The sequence below is a fragment of the Notolepis coatsorum genome (assembly GCF_963971535.1).
Source record: "Notolepis coatsorum genome assembly, chromosome: 8".
NCBI classification, from domain to species: domain Eukaryota; kingdom Metazoa; phylum Chordata; class Actinopteri; order Aulopiformes; family Paralepididae; genus Notolepis; species Notolepis coatsorum.
The window spans coordinates 38,637,338-38,650,265 of NC_140172.1; the positions used below are offsets into that span (position 1 = coordinate 38,637,338).

At 41.9% G+C, this 12,928-nt stretch overlaps 1 protein-coding gene across 1 annotated transcript in view; it reads left to right on the forward strand.

The window, feature by feature from the left end:
- The first annotated feature begins 760 nt into the window (after window positions 1–760).
- The window catches only part of afap1l1b (actin filament associated protein 1-like 1b), a 71,887-nt gene continuing 59,719 nt past the window's right edge, over window positions 761–12,928 (forward strand). The window contains exon 1 of the mRNA XM_084320827.1: window positions 761–835. Within this exon, the coding sequence (XP_084176953.1) occupies window positions 814–835 (22 nt within the window). The 5' untranslated portion in view covers window positions 761–813. The remainder of the gene's footprint in view (window positions 836–12,928) is intronic.

Genomic DNA, 12,928 nt, shown 5'->3' on the forward strand with positions numbered 1-12,928 from the left:
GCATCCCCTTAACAATTGTATGTATTGAGTTGTACTGTACTGTACCCATTCTGCAATCTGTTAATAAACTTTTCAATCAATCAATCAATCAGCTATATGCATGTGGCTATTATGTGTATAGGGTCGATGTTGGCCTATGAATGGTTTAGTCATGTTTTAAAAAAATATATTAATTCTGTGGGTTTACGTTTAGTAGTAGTAGTATAGTAGTGGTTTATTCAGTCATCATCTCACACAATACAATATACACCATCATTTAACAATATTTGATTTTACAGTGACTGAAAAGGTACAGACTGAAGCAGCCTGTCCTATATTCTTAACAAAAATTAAGACTCCAAAACAGTATTCTAAAATAAATTTAGAATTTCTTTTAGAATACTGCAAACTTACGTTTATGGAATTTAGGGTTTACGTTTAAAAAAAAATGTTTTGATAAAAGAGACAACTAATAGCTAAGCTACCCATTCACAATGCTTGTTTGCATAAATTACAACGTTAAATGTGTCTACAAAATAGGCTTGTGGCATCCTATAATATTTTGTTCATGATGAAGTAGTAGCCTATAATGTTTTTTATAGAGAGACGAGCAGTAGGACCCTGCAGGGTGTCAGGGACGAGGAGTCAGGATGCCGAGTCAAACTGTAAACTCGCGCGGCCAGACTGACTCACTTGGTCCCAGTCAGACGTTTGAATGTGTGGCGAGGATCACGCCTTGTACTGGCATGTTAATGAGCGTCACTTTTTTTTATTATTACGAGCGAAGATAAATAGGATAATAATAACCCCTACCATATCAAATAGGCTGGGTATATGGATTCAAAACGTCACAGTGGTGAGTTTCCTTTTTCCTATTTTAAACTATTCTGTTTTATTATATCCATAAACCCGGCGATGGAGAGTTCGTCTCACTGAACTTTATTAAGCCCTCTTTGCTCGAAGTCTGTCCCGGCGGGGGATACAGTATATTATTAGGCTGTAACTGTAAGTTATTACCGTAGGTCCCGGGCCGTTAACGCTGAAGCGTGTTCCTCCTGGTACATGAGCGTGTGTGGGAGTGATGTCATACACCTACACGCGACGCGTTGTGTGCGTGTGTGTGAGCGTGAGTGTGTGTGTGTGTGAGCGTGAGTGTGAGTGTGTGGGTGTGTGTGCGTGCGTGCGAGTGTGTGTGCGTGCGCGTGTGTGTGCGCGTGTGTGTGTGGAAGAGGTATTCAACAGGTAGGGCAGAGTGATGCAATCTGACGCTAACACACACACAGCCGAGTGCCCCGCTGGAAGCTGCGCTGCTGGAGGAAAGCCCACTATACGAGGAAGCGAATGGCCGCGCTGTTCATTCAAACCTTTATTTATTCTCGAAAAGACAATTGAGCGGTCAGCCTCATTTTCAATGTCGTCGAGACTGTTACTACTGTGTTAAGACTAAAACTAAATACAGTATATGACTGATTGATTGATTGATTGATTGATTGATTGATTGATTGATTGATTGATTGATTGATTGATTGATTGAAAACTTTATTAACAGATTGCAGAATGGGTACAATACAGTACAGCTCAATACACACAATTGTTAAGGGGATGCAGATCAGAGAAAGACTTTCGTCTTGTTTACATCAGGGTCCCCCATTTTCAATTCATCAGGACATATATGACATACATGACATACAGATAGACAGTACTGCTACATCTATACATTTATGACATACCAGATTTGCAAATACAGTACTGTTTGTGATACAAAAAAAGTCCAGAAAAGAGAGTATACATTTGACATAAAAACTGTACATTGGAGGAGGTTGGGTGGGTGGGGTTGGGGGGGGGGACACTGTACAACTGTACAAGCAAAACTGTACATTGGAATATTGACAACCATACTAGGTAATTTACTGTACATTGGAGGGGGTTGGGGGGGGGGGCACTGTACAAACAAGCACAACTGTACATTGGAATATTGACAAAACCATACTAGGTAATTTACTGTACATTGGAGGGGGTTGGGTTAGGACATTTACAGGGGCCAGTTTCGAATTGCAGTCTCCCGTAGGTGTTCTTTGAGAGTGGTTTTGAAAGTGGGCAGTGATTCACATTCCTTTACAGCTTTAGGTAGGGCGTTCCACATTGATGTGGCATAATTGCGAAACGTGTTTAGTCCCTTGTTTGAGCCGAATCTGGGTTTAACATGATTTGTGAAGCTCCCTCTGGTGTTGTGATCGTGGTATTCACTGACCTTTGGGAAGTATTTTGACATGTACATGGGTACCTTGGTCGTGTAGTGTATCTTGAAGACATTTACATTTAGTCATTTAGCTGATGCTTTTATCCAAAGCGACTTACACGTTCTGTACGGTCATCAGGAAGGGCACAACTCTATCAGCTGAGTAACAATATTCATCAAAGTGATGTAGACCAGGCCCATTGCAAGTTGCTGTACTCTGTCGTCTACTCTAAGCCATCCTAGGTTGTCAAAGTGGGCAGGGGTGAGGTGGGTTCTAGGAGTAAGGTCAAGCAGTAGTCTGACCAGTTTGTTTTGAGATGTTTGACAGAGACACTCAGACACATAATGCAAGATCGAATTAACTGATCTAATTTAACTGGTTTGATCTATCATATATATGCGGTATAGCCTATAGTGGGCATTTGTTATTTACTAGAGATAATTATGGCTTTTAATCATCTGTATGTATTACTTATTGATAATTTATTGCCTTGGAGCAGTCATCTTTATTTGGAAGTAAAGACCACAGCACTCACATATACACACAACAACATACACACACAGATACATACACACACACACACACACACGCACACACACACACACACACACACACACACACACACACACACACACACACACACACACACACACACACACACACACACGCACACACACACACACACATATATACACACACAGAGTATACATTTGCCATAAGCCTCGACCTCACAGTTTCCTACTCTTTCCTTTTCCTTTTCCTCTCCCAGGTCCCAGTTCCTCCCTCTTCTGTTTCCGTGCCAACAGGCTCAGAGCTCAGAGCCTCTCTTACAGGGCTATCATTACAGGCTATGTGTCTGTTTGTTGATTCTACTGTATAGGGATGTTGCCTAGTAGCCTAATGACTATTACTTTGCCATGGGTCCCTCAGTCTCTGTGATACAACATAAAGTATCAATGAGATATGAAGGATCTGAAGATCTACAGTATCGAGGTATCTATGAAAAGCATGCAGGCAAGATCTGGCTACACACCAAGTGATATGTACAGTAGCTACAGTATAGGCCCACTGGGTCAGTATAGTAGGCCAGGCCTACAGTCAGCATGGCGTCTATAAGTGCAAGGGTTCATTCATTGTGAATTCAGAAAGCATTATTCCATTAAAATGTAAACATTGGAAATATGTCTACCGGTAAATGACATTTAAAAAAATAATGAATGACGAATACCGATTCACGTGAATTGCTGTTTAATTTTATATTTGGAATTCATTAGATTAACTGAATTGAAAATGAACTGACCCCAACCATGAGTCAAGACGCTGCTCATGTCCAGGTAGAAAAACTATTACTAGTGTGAGTGTGTGTGTGTGTGTGTGTGTGTGTGTGTGTGTGTGTGTGTGTGTGTGTGTGTGTGTGTGTGTGTGTGTGTGTGTGTGTGTGTGTGTGTGTGTGTGTGTGTGTGTGTGTGTGTGTGTGTGTGTGTGTGTGTGTGTGTGTGTGTGTGTGTGTGTGTGTGTGTGTGTGTGTGTGTGTGTGTGTGTGTGTGTGTGTGTGTGTGTGTGTGTGTGTGTGTGTGTGTCACAGTGTGAGAGCGAGAGAGAGTGAGACAAATAACCTAAACTGGAAGAGCACATTCATTTCATTGCCAATCAAAACCATAGATATGTCAGTTTTGTTGAGTGAAGCATGAATAATTGAATTGTCAATGTTGAACTGTTTCCATAACCATCACGACTGCCAAGATCCTACAAAACTTGAGGTCATGGACACAATTATACCATTCCTTAATCCTGGAGGATGACTATACCGCCTCTTAGAGCTGGGTATCATGGTTCCATTCGATTCACAAGGTCGGGTCCTGATTCGATTCATTTTTTATTTGATTTGATTCAGTTCAATTTCAAAAGATGTAATTGGGTCAACTGAGTTTCCATAGTAGTTTAGCAGAAACTCAGCACAAGGCAAACTAGGAGGAGCCCGGGGGCCTGTGAGAAACAACGTTAGGCCAAACTCATCACACGTCATCCACTGAAAAAAGGCATAGATTAAACGATATATTTAGGGATTTTAACCATTTCACTGCCACACTACAGAAGGTTAACCCAAATGAAACGATTCAAATATATATATATATATTTTTTATATATATTGAACCGTTAACAATATTCCTGTGAATGCATGAGTACACTGAATGAATACTGTGAGTATTACTGGCATAATGTAAATAGAACTTAGACAACAAAAACTGTAAATGGGATGGCATGCTTACATACCTTGTGTTTACAACCAACAACACAATAAGTGCAACACTGAACTATGCTACAATTAGCATTTCCAAACATTATAACCAATATAATTATTAATGTATATTGAGTTTACACAGTTTGTGTAACAGACGTTTTATTTGTGATTCCACTTGCCAAGGTAAACAATAACCAATAGAATAGCTGTTCCTTGTTTTTATGGATTCTCATTGGCTGGTGGGTATTTCCTCTTGGGGTATACAACAACAACAACAACAACAACAACAACAACAACAACAACAACAACAACAACAACAACAACAACAAGTGCTGAACAGTTTGCATAAAAAAATCAAGGTATAATATTTAAAAACCATATCAAGCAATTTAAAACAAATACATTAAAATCACATTAAAACTAGGCAGATGACTCTATGCAAGGGATTTAGAAAGCCAGGCTGAAAAGATATGTTTTTAGCAGCGATTTGAAAGTGGCAAGTGCCTGGGCAGACCTAATATTTACCGGAAAGCTGTTCCAGAGGCGCCGGGCCGCCACAGCAAAGGCTCGATCGCCTCTGGTTTTTAGCCTTGCTCTGGGGACGTCCAGGAGCATTTGATTTGAGGACCTCAGAGCTCTGGACGGGTGTGGACGTGTAGGAGATCTGTGAGGTAGGGAGGGGCAAGGCCATTTAGTGCTTTAAAAACTATCAATAGCTATTTAAAATCGATCCTGGACTGGACCGGAAGCCAGTGAAGGCCGGGCGGATAGGACAGGTGTGATGTGTTCACGCTTCCGTGTGCCAGTCAGGAGTCGTGCAGCAGCGTTTTGGACCATCTGTAGGTGGTGTGAGGTGGACTGCTCTAAACCTACATGAAGGGAGTTACAGTAGTGAAGGTGATCAGGGCCTGGATATCTGTCTCTACTCTCTAGGCCTTTAGGGGGAAGATATGGTTTGGCTTTTGCCAGCAGCCTGAGCTGGAAAAAGCTAGAGCTAAAAAGAAAACAGAGTTAACCTGCTTCTCAAGCCTGCTATGCAGGAAGCCTGAATTCTTTCCCCAATACATTTCCAGTTCCGCATTCGCCTTCTGCGCTCTGATTGGCCACTGACGTTTTCTGGTCATGTGACATGTGCGCCCAATCGTGTGACGGCAAGTTCTTTCGCCGGTTAAGCTTAGGCACTCTTTCGAAGTTGGTTAAGGTTAGAGTTTGTCTTTGAGCAGGGCGATAGAACACCAGCCCTGATTCCAAACTCTAACCTTAACCAACTTCGAAAGAGTCGCCTAAGCTTAACCAGTGATAAACTAGGCGTTAGGTAGTTTGCAGGCTGTTAGACCCGGAAATGGGCAAAGACACAGCTCGTCACACGATTGGGCTCACATGTCACATGACCAGAAACGTCAGTGGCCAATCAGATCGCACCAGAAAGTATGTGGCCAATCAGATCGCCGAACGTGCGCGCGGAACTGGAAATGTATTGGGGAAAGAATAGACGCATCCAGGAACACTCCAAGATTTGTTATGACAGGATGGTTATGGGAACCTACTGTAAGGGGCCATGGGCATCAGTACAGTCAGTGAGGGTGTTTGGGCAAGTCTTTTTTTGGTTTACATTTAGAAAATTAAGCTGCATCCAGGTGTTAATGTCGGAGAGGCAGTCTAATAAATGCAGTAGTGATTTTTTGGAGACAGACTTTAGTGGGAGATACATTTGGATGTCGTCTGCAAAACAGTGAAAGGGGATACACATGTTAGAGCTGTATCAGGTGATGAGCAATGCGGTGTCTGGGTGTGTTGCTGAACCAACCGAACTGACAAGTGTTTCCTTGTCTTTGCTATCCAGGAAGGAAAAGACAATAAATCTACAGAGAACAAGAAGCAAGTTTGTTTGAGTCCTTCATTTAAACACAATGCAGAATTAGAACTGGTTAGAAATACACACTTTTTCACAAAATGTTCAGCCTTACTACACAATTTTGAGTAAGTAAGAGTAAGTAGGGTGGAGATTTTCAATTTAAATCTGGAAAATTGTAGGCCTAACTTTATTGCAGGTTCAATAGCACTGCGTTAGTGTGCAAGATCCCCAGAATAATCTGAGCATGTGATGGAATTCTACTGAATTCCCATTAAATGTGATGTTTGGAATGACCTGTACAGTGATGGAGGAGTGCACGGCACATTGAATGCACAGTGCAGGGTTGCACTCATAGATGGTTGCAATTCAACTGAATGAACCAAATGGGGATATTTTAACCTAGTATTATCATATTATGTGTCTTGTCCCCCACAAAGAAGTTAACTATTATAAGACTTTTATTGAAATTGGGCAAAATGTCCAATATTCACAAGCTTAAAGGTGCTGTATAGATAACATTCAACACTAGATGTCACACTAGCTGACCACCAGCATGTAATTTATCCAATCGGGTGCATTCCACGTGGGGAAATGGGAAATAGGAAGGGGATACATGCTTGCAACTTGTAAACAACAACATTCATTTCGGACCAGCACATTCTTTTTTATTATACATTTATTATTAATTCATACTTTTTTGGCGGGAAAGCAATACTTCTATTCCACACCTTTCTAAAAATTCTGTGGATGTATTCAAATGTACTGGAAAGTTTCCACCCATTTGCAACCGTAGGTTAAATCATTGCTTTTTGGTCAAAAAGTATTGGGAACTGTAATCCAGTGTGTGGATATTATTTTCCTGTCTTTAAATGTACAACCCCTTGTCCTGCGCCTGGCCTAAAACAGATTGGACGTGCACACAACTACTGTACTGTGCTTTGAATATAAGCAGTCCTTGCAAAAAAAAACAATCAAATTTGATTTGAATCACTCAGGGGTCAAAACCGGTGGTTCATGAATAAGAGCAGCATTTGAAAAAGTAACTGCTCTGACTGCGACCCACACAACAACAATGCTGAAATCAGTTTGGTTTATTATGGTGGTTTCTTTGATGCACCTGAGTTGTAGCTGCTTAGGTATTATCATGTTGGTCTGCTTTATTCAAATAATTGGCACAATTAGCTACCTTATGATGCCAATTCCCTGACTAGCTAGCTATCTTATTATGCTAATTCCCTGACTAGCTAGCTAGCTTATAATGATAATTCCCTGATTAGCTCACTAGCTTAAGATGCTAACTCCATGTCTCTGCCTCGTAAAACTTTGAAGGGCAATATCTCAAAACATTTCAGTATATACACATTAGTGTTGTCACGATACTGGAATTTCGACTTCGATACGATACCTTGAAAAGTATCGATACTTCGATACCATTTCGATATAAAAAAAATATATATATATATATATATATATATATATATATATATATATATATATATATTTTTTTTTTAAACAAATTTAGCTTTTGTTGCTGGTTGATTCTCCTCAGCTTCTCTCTGGTACTATAAGAGAAGATAAATATAACACTTTTAAAACCCTTTGTTTATCTTTAGATCACACATTTAAAAATAACTGTCCATCTCACTTCAATCATTTTAATTGCAGATGCAGAACATGGTATTTTCCCAAGCAGACAGATGTAAACACTGTAATCTGTGTTGCATGTACCTGACAAACTGAACTGTTTGTATTACAGTTAGTAACAGTTTCGATTTTTATTTAAAGATAACAAGAGCGAGAGAGAGAGAGAGAGAGAGAGAGAGAGAGAGAGAGAGAGAGAGGGAGGGGCAGGCTATGCTCGGAGCATTTTAGTAACGTTACATTTTCAACAAGATTGCTGCTATTTAAACACTTCATGGAAACGGGTAACGTTAACCTTATGTCGACTGTAGTATTGTATGACCTCAACATAACGTTTAAACGTTAACGTTACTCCGTTTCCATGCAGTAATTGTAAAAGTGGCCAGCTAAGCTAACGGAGCTAACGGCTAGCAGTAGCTAGCTCTAACGTTACAACGAATCAGCTGTTGATATTATGCGGCATCAGTAGACAACGTATCATGTATTAAACTAGAGTTAATGGTTTAATGCTTCAGTCACAGTGACGTTGAAAGAGCAGCTGTCACAAACCTCTTTCATTTCTTTATGGAGATCCGCGTTGGCACTGCTCTAACACCGCTTGCAAATAGCATTGGGGCAGCTTTAGCTTGTCCTTCGTTGTTTACTCAAACCCGAAGTACCTCCAAACAGCACTTCTGCTGTTTTCTTTATTCACAAGCACAAGTTGCGGAGGCTTCCTTTGAAACGAAAAACGAACGATCAAAACGTACACGGACCCATTTGCCATCTTCACTCAGCTAAAAAGTTTATTTACAAACTGAAGACGGCTCTGAGGGGGAGGGCTGGAGCAGGCGGAGGGGCAAGCATGCTCTGAACAGCGCGTCAACAACTTGAGGTAGAACACTCGCCAGCTGGTACCGATACTGCAGAAAGTATCGGTATTTCGGGAAATGAGTATCGAAACCATTTTAAATATTCAGTATCGATATGTATCGATACTTCGATATTTTTGACAACAAAATTGCCCTAGCTTCCATCTTAATTTTAAATTTGTATTTTAGGTCTGACCATGCCTCTTTATAAAAATACTAATTTGACAACTCACATCCTGCATTTCCTCTCCCTCAATGTTTGGTAGCCTATCGCTGGATTAGTACGGATTCTGAATGATTTCTAGTTTGTTTGGGTCAAATGATTTTAGCAGTTGCCAATTGACCAATAGTTAGGTTACTCAGATTTGCCACAAAAGTGAGGACATGATCAGATAAATAAACACAAATGGGTCTCATTCACCAACAGACTTACGACAAAAATGGCTTTTCTTAGGGCCATTTGAGACTTTTTTTTCGGGCAAGACATGAATATAGACAATATATTATAATATAATATTAATTGTTTATGTTTTATTGGGATGGTTGGTGAATCCCAAAATCGGCCCGAAAAGGTCTCAAATGGCCCTAAGAGAAAGCCCTTTTTGTCGTAAGTCGTTGGTGAATGAGACCCATTGATTTAATCTATACAATGTGACCAGGTGGTTTAGTGATATGGCACTAAATACATAAAATAAGTGCCATAACATCAGTACCATCATTTCAACCAGATAATACCATGATAACCTATTACAATGATATTATTTCACTGACTACCATGGTGATATATTACTTTTACCATGGTAAATTATTTATATAATTCCCAGTACCATGGTCAAACTGAAAATACTATGTCCAGTACCAGCATACAGTCTGGGATGAATCATCTTATGCTGATGATATAGTATTATTGTCCCATCTGTTTCCTTCACCAGCTGCTATCTCAAAATGCCAGATAAAAAATGTAAAACTCTTGACTTGACTTGACTAAAGAATGTATAAAAAAAAAGAATAATAATAATTCCACTGCTCCTTGCTCTCCCAGCTGCTTCTCTTTTGAATGCCTTGCTACAGTAATTTGGTGTGGAAGTTAGGGACTTTTTAAAGTGTCCGCCGGTAACATGGCTGGATGCAAAACCACAGGCTGGCAGTGATATCATCCAGCTGTCGTCATGAAAATGTGAATTATAGGATGCTGCAGTACTGAAGTAGACCTTTGTGTTCAGCGGGGTTGCTGGGACAACCAAGGGTTGAACTCTGACCTCTGTCTGAAGAGGACGACTGTCTAGATTGGGAGTTAAGAGGGAGGGAGAGAGGGGGGGGGGGGGGGGGGCGTTGGATGAGGGACGCAAGGGATTGAGGGATGAAAAAGTGAAAGAGGGAGGGAGTAGAAGGCATGGGAGTGTGGGATATGAGAATGACTATCAAACCCTCATCCTCTGGAAGAGAGAGAGAGTGTGTGTGTGTGTGTGTGTGTGTGTGTGTGGGGGGGGGGGGGGGGGGGGGGGGGCGTAGGAGGAGGAGGAATGCTACAAAGCAGAGATAATAGAAGCTCAATATATTTTGAATACTTTGAAACAAACCACGAGGAACACTTTGCCAGCTAATGGAAGTGAATCCCAAACAGTTCAAACTCAATACAAATATTCTGGGATGATCCTGTGAGGTGCTACATGACATGTTTCACATTGAGGGAGGATGGCGCACCTTCTGCGCAATAGGAGCCCATTCGCCCAGAGAGTTTATCCATCCACAGCAATATTAACGATGCATATATACTGTAGCCTACTGTAGGTCATAACTGTCTGTAACATAAGTGTCAATGGATGGATGGACGTCCTTATCACTATGAAATGTACTATGAGTCTCAAAACCTAATCTTTAAACATTCCCTGACAGGATTTCATTTTGAACAGGCCTGAAAAATGGCTGCTAGCGGCTAGATGTGTTTTCTCTCTCTCTCTCTCTCTCTCTCTCTCTCTCTCTCTCTCTCTCTCTCTCTCTCTCTCTCTCTCTCTCTCTCTCTCTCTCTCTCTCTCTCTCTCTCTCTCTCTCTCTCTCTCTCTCTCTTCTCTCTCTTCTCTCTCTCTCCCCCTGAAGCCCATAATCGTGACGTGGTGTGATAAGCAGCAGTAGCAGCAGTCACACCAAAGCAGTACTTCACCCCCCCACCAACCAAATCAGTTACAGTGGGAGTCTCATGACTCAGATCTCATGATTGAGTTTCTTCAGAAATGAGGTCTGTGTACACAGAACTGTAGACAGCGAGATGAAACACACATGTACTGTATGTGCACGTAGAGAGACACACACACACACACATGCACAGTATACATTCCTGTCCTTAGCTATGAGACCCTTTCGTCCCCCATGTGACTTGTGTGATTGCTGTGCACAAGAGAATATTTCTGTGTGAAAGTGGAGATGAATAAGAAGAGAATGTGTGTCTATATGCATCCTACAGTATACCCCTGGGAGATATGAAGTAGTCCTCGTCGATAACGATGGGACTGCCATGAGTAGTAAGCATATGCGTGTGACAGGCAGTTGAGGAGAGGAGAAGAGTGCTTATGTACAGTATGTGCGCTCGGGGCTACAAAGATTCTTCTGTGGTGGAGCAAAACCACAGGCCATCACACCAGCTGATCTTCGTCCTCTGAATTCTCAGATCCTCAGAGAGAGAGAGAGAGGAGAGAGAGAGAGAGAGAGAGAGAGAGAGAGAGAGAGAGAGAGAGAGAGAGAGAGAGAGAGAGAGAGAGAGAGAGAGAGAGAGGGAGAGAAATAGAGAGTGCAACATGTTTGAATATATAGGCCCTAATACAGTTCCGGGCGTGGTTATGAAGTGTTTCATGGTCATTTCCTTCAGTACTACACTAGAATTCTGATAATGTTGTCATGCGAATGATCATTTCATGTGCGGACACTGCGTGCGATGCCATAGGGGTTTACACTGGCTTAGCAAAGACGACGGATTACGCTATTCAAAACAAAAACTGCGGCAAGTGCGCTGATGTGAACATCGGGGGTCTTGCCACAAAGTCGACGGTTTCAAAACGACTGCATGATAGTCGATCAAACTCACATTGTGTGCAACAGGTCCATTATTTAGGTACACAAAAGAAAAGAAAAAAACGACCATGGTGGACTGGATTCTGAGATTCTGTCTTTGAGGTGCACCATCCTCGAACAAGTGCAACATTTAAACCGATTCATTGTGACCAGGCTTAAGACTCCTTTCCGCAAACCACGTGGTGGACAGTGAATGTGATTTCCTCCAATGTTGCTACAGCTAATGCTAACAATTCAAAACCCTTTGATGAGACTCAGAAAGTTAGTAGGTGTATCACAAATGTTCATCCAAATTGATGCATTGTGCACCGAACCAACATTGATTTCCATCAAACATTCAACGGCAGACATTTTAAGTACCACCGGCCAGGTGACCAATCATTCAGCAACACAGATTTGTTCCTGGGGGGGGTGGGGGGGGGGGGGTGAAAGGGGTAGGATGAAGAGTTTTGGACGGTCGGGTGGGGCGGGACAGAACGAGGCGGGGGGAGTGTCAGAAGGAAAGAGAAAGGGGGTGAGTGGGACGATGAGGGAGAGAGGGGAGAGGGAGAGGAGAGAGAGGAGAGAGAGAGAGAGAGAGAGAGAGGAGAGAGAGAGAGAGAGAGAGAGAGGAGAGAGAGAGAGAGAAGTGGCCACAGTGGGTTGAGGGAAGTGCAAATCAGGAGAGGAGTGGAGAGAAGCTTTTGTCCACAACAGAGACAGGAAACCACAGCTGCCGGACTAAAACACACACACACACACACACACACACACACACACACACACACACACACACACACACACACACACGCACACGCACACGCACACACACGCACACACACTGAGCTGAGCTGAGAAGGGGGTGTGGAACACAGCTGCATGGTCCAGAGCCCTGGGCATTCTGGATTGAAGGATATGTCCAGCAGCTGTGTGTGTGTGTGTGTTTTTGGGTGTGTGTGTGGTCTAGTGTATTTGAATTCCTGTTGTTTTCTGTTTGTGTTTCTGACATTGCATTGTTTTCTCCCGGTCATGCGGAGCATTGTGGCTGTCTAATTTTGGCTTCTCTGGATACAAT